Source organism: Acanthisitta chloris, unplaced genomic scaffold (genome assembly GCF_000695815.1).
Source record: "Acanthisitta chloris isolate BGI_N310 unplaced genomic scaffold, ASM69581v1 scaffold3413, whole genome shotgun sequence".
Lineage (NCBI taxonomy): Eukaryota > Metazoa > Chordata > Aves > Passeriformes > Acanthisittidae > Acanthisitta > Acanthisitta chloris.
Genome location: NW_008664134.1, coordinates 54,543 through 58,359, shown reverse-complemented (window position 1 = coordinate 58,359; position 3,817 = coordinate 54,543). Strand labels below are relative to the sequence as shown.

Below are 3,817 nucleotides of genomic sequence, written 5' to 3'. Positions count from 1 at the left end.
GCAGTTGCTGCTCTCAGCATTCCACTGCCCCAAGGATATATGCTGAGCTTTGCAGAAGCTCCTCCATCATCTGGGCTCTAATGGGAAAGGCTCAGCCTGGTCCTGAGCTGCTGCCTCCTCACTGCCACCCCTCACACTCCTGTCATGTCTGCAGGACCTCTCTCCACATTCCACTTACCCAATGCAGAAGAAAATGACAAATATAGGAGCAGATCCTGCAATCTCCAGTAGCCTCCAGTTGCGGATCCCATAACTCAATCCAGCTAAAATCATCTGTCCAATGGCAAAACAGCAGTGAGAAGTAAGCACTGCCTTTGGGCGTGAGGAGACACCGATCCATTCTGTAGCTGAAGAGAAGAACAAAGGCTCAGAGTCATCCATGTAAATGATTTCCCCTGATGCAAACGGTGTTCCCCCTGGAGAACAGCTCTCCTGAAGGCAAGCAGAAGAGACCAGCCATTGGAACCCTGGCATCAGTCACACGTGCAAGTCACCAGTGTTTCATGAGATGCATCATCTCTCCTTATTGTCAGTGTGTCTGCAAGAAGACATGAAGCTCAGGCATGTCAACTCTTTGCTCTCAGAGTCCACAGAGCCCCTCACTGGTCCAGTGCTGGGGCCCAAATCGATCATGTCCCAGAGTCACTGGACCCTCTCCCTGCACTGGCCTCCTGAGCTGGCATGCTGTCCCCTCGCCCTCTGAGCACTGGCATGGGAGAGATGCTCCCCATGGCTCTCAGGGTGAGGAGATGCCAAAGTGCCAAAATACAGCGCAGAACAAGATCTGTCCTTGATGTGGGTTTTTTCTAGTCAAACTGATTCTTTTTATTTCTTCACAGATCTTTCCCATTGCATCTTGAGATGCCTCAGGGCAGGGATATCCTACTCACCTAAGGCCAGTATTGTCATGGTGATCCCTGACACTGAAGCCCCCACGACACACCTGAAGGCCATGTACACATAAAAATGAGGCACAAAAGCAATTCCTAGACCAAACAAGCCCTGGAGGAACATGGAGATCAGAATGACTGGCCGGCGGCCGATCCTGGAGAGAGAGAGGGGAGACACAGTCAGTACCTGGAGAGACTCCATGGAGATGGGGAGGAGCCCAGCAGGTTATACAGTGATTTTATCACCCCTGAGGCTGATAAGGCTCAGACTAGACTCTGGGTTGACAAATGAAGCACCCTGCACACACACTGTGTCTTTCTCCCTTCCCCTCCCTGTGTGGCCATGTCCTCATGGGACCCAAGGACTTTGGTCAGGATCCCTGTTAGTGAGGAGCAGTGGCAAAAGGCACAGAGTGCAGTGTCCAGCCAGACTCAGAGCAGTGTGCTGGCTTTGTACAGCCCTTGGGCAGGTTGTTGTGTCTCCCCACCTGTCACTCAGCGGCCCAAAGATCATGGATCCCAGGAACAGTCCCACCATGTAGATGGACTGGGCAATGTCGTTCAGATCCTTCCTGTCACACACCAGGTCAAACTGGAGAAAGGAGAAACAGATGATTTTGGATGCCCTCCACGGGCATGAATCTCCACAGTCTGGACAGGGCATACAAGTCAGAGGTGGCCTTAAGGGTGGGTTGTCACAACAAGCCACCTCTCTGAGCACTCTCTGGAGCATTAGGACCTGTACGAGTCCCCCCACCCAGTCTGGCACCCACAGGGAAGTCTCCTGGTTGATAAACTTTGCTTCTGGTGGGACTGGGGACAAAAGCAACTGCTTGCTTCCTCACAGACCACCTGTTCTCTCAGTAGAAAAAGGATTAGTGCAACGCTGATTCCTAGGACAAGCAGTTTCTGTTAAATAGATGTTCTGCAACTGCCAGCAACAAGAGGGCATTTATGGAAAGAGCCACATAAGGAAGATCATAGAATCATAGACTGGTTTGGGTTGGAAGGATCCTTCAAGATCATCTAGTTTCAACCCCTGCCATGGGCAGGGACACCTTCCTCTAAACCAGGTTGCTCAGAGACCCATCCAACTTGGTCTTGAATAGTTCCAGGGATGGAGCAGCCACAGCTTCTCTGGGCAACCTGTGCCAGTGCCTCATCACCTTCACTGTCAAGAATTTCTTCCTAATTTCTAATCTAAATCTAAACCCTTTCATCTAAACTTTTCTTCCTTAACTAGCAACTGTGATGCTGGGGTTGGACGGGGTGACTTTCAAAGGTTCCTTCCAAGTCAAACTGTTCTATGATTCTAAGTTGGAAGGTTACTCCCTGCATACTGCAGGTCAGGGTGACCCAGGAGGTCCCACCAGGAGTGATTAATCTCTCTACTGGCTCTACCCATGACCCTGCTGAGACCTGTATCACAGCCTGCTTGCCTGTAGCCTCTGCAGGACCATGCCTGGGGACTGGGTGGTGGAGCCAAGGTCCTCCAAAACACATCTGATGTAAATACTCAGCCCAGCCCAGCTACACCATGGTCAGGCACCAGCTTTGAATGAACTGCAGGACAGGGTGAACGTTTGGGTGCCCCTTCCCTTCCATGTCCCCAGCACATCAAAAGGTGGTTACAGACCTCGGTCAGCAGGGATGGTGGTTGTGCTGAGGGGTACACCCAGCCACTGCGGCACTTCTCGGTGCTGTTCAGGCCATATGCCATGATGGAGTCGAGGTCCCAGTCCACCGGTGAGTACATGAAGCACTGCTCGTACTCCCCATCCGCGTTCCGGGGCAGGGTGAGGTTCAGCTGCTCTTCCTCTGTCAGGTTGGGGCCAACAGCAAGGATCCAGCTGGTGTCACAGTGATGAGGCACTTGTGAGACCATAAAAAGTTGGCAGAACTGGTGGAAAGCCACGCTGAGGCAGGGGATCAAGGTGAACACCACCAGCCATTTCTGAAATGGTCCAAAATCACCAATTATTTTCAAAATTTCCCCGATGCCTGACATTGGCAGCTGTGTCTGAAACAGGACAGTGCTGGGACAGACTTCCCAGAGGGCTGGAATTAATGTTTAAACCTAAGATAAGCTCTGCAGTCACAAGCAACCACCACAAGTACACCATGTAATATATTAATCATCCCTGTCCCACCCACAAACATCCAGCGCTGGCTGAAGCAGGACCCCAGTTTCAGGGAATCTGGGTCACCCCCTCTGCCAGGGCTAGGTGGCATTGACAGAGGAACAGACTCTTCTCCACAGTGACTGCAAAGGCTGCATTTGCTGAGCGACTCAGCAAAGCAACGTTCAGAGGGGCCAAAAGAGCCCAGCATGATGCAGAGCAGTGAAAAGTCCAGAGGAATAAAGGGAGTGATGCTAATGGATAGGCAGAGACAGAAATGAAGGGCAGCCAGTTCACCATGGTCCCAGGTGACAGGAGTTCCCACTTGTTTCATCTTTTGCAGCTTGCTATAGCAACTACAAGCAAGCTAGGCATGGGATGTCCACCCTTCCCACAAGTTCTGGGCCACCCTGCAAGCTAGTGGGGGCTGTATGCAGGGAAGACCTGAGCAAGGCATACAGAGATGGGGGAAATCACCAAAGGTGCCCAAGAGCACCTTGGATGTTCCTTCTCCTACCCACAGGTCCATGGGAAGAGCATTGTATACGTATGATGGAAACTAGACCATGGCTGCCCCATTTGCGTTGACCAGAGCACCTGCATCCTGGCATCTCCCCTGACTGGCTCCTAGCTCCATGCTAGGAGTCTGGGGTATAAAGCAGCCTCATCCACTCTTCTCTCCCATGGTTTCAGTGGGGCAGCCTGGGAGGGTCAGTCAGATACCAGTCATGGGTCTTGTGGACCTGGAGTATCAGGAGCCAGAGGATTGGCATGAGAACCTGAGCCATCAGGTTTACAGGAGGCTAG

At 52.0% G+C, this 3,817-nt stretch overlaps 1 protein-coding gene across 1 annotated transcript; it reads right to left on the bottom strand.

Annotated features, from left to right (window-relative positions):
- Nucleotides 1–178: 178 nt before the first annotated feature.
- LOC103798913 (solute carrier family 22 member 14-like) lies at nt 179–2,898 on the bottom strand (the record flags this gene model as incomplete). Its single annotated transcript, XM_009071198.1, has 4 exons — nt 2,527–2,898; nt 1,379–1,482; nt 891–1,045; nt 179–347 (listed from the first exon to the last, which is right to left on the bottom strand). Coding segments are annotated over exons 1-4 (800 nt in total), but the record flags the coding sequence as incomplete, so codon positions are not given.
- Nucleotides 2,899–3,817: the final 919 nt, after the last annotated feature.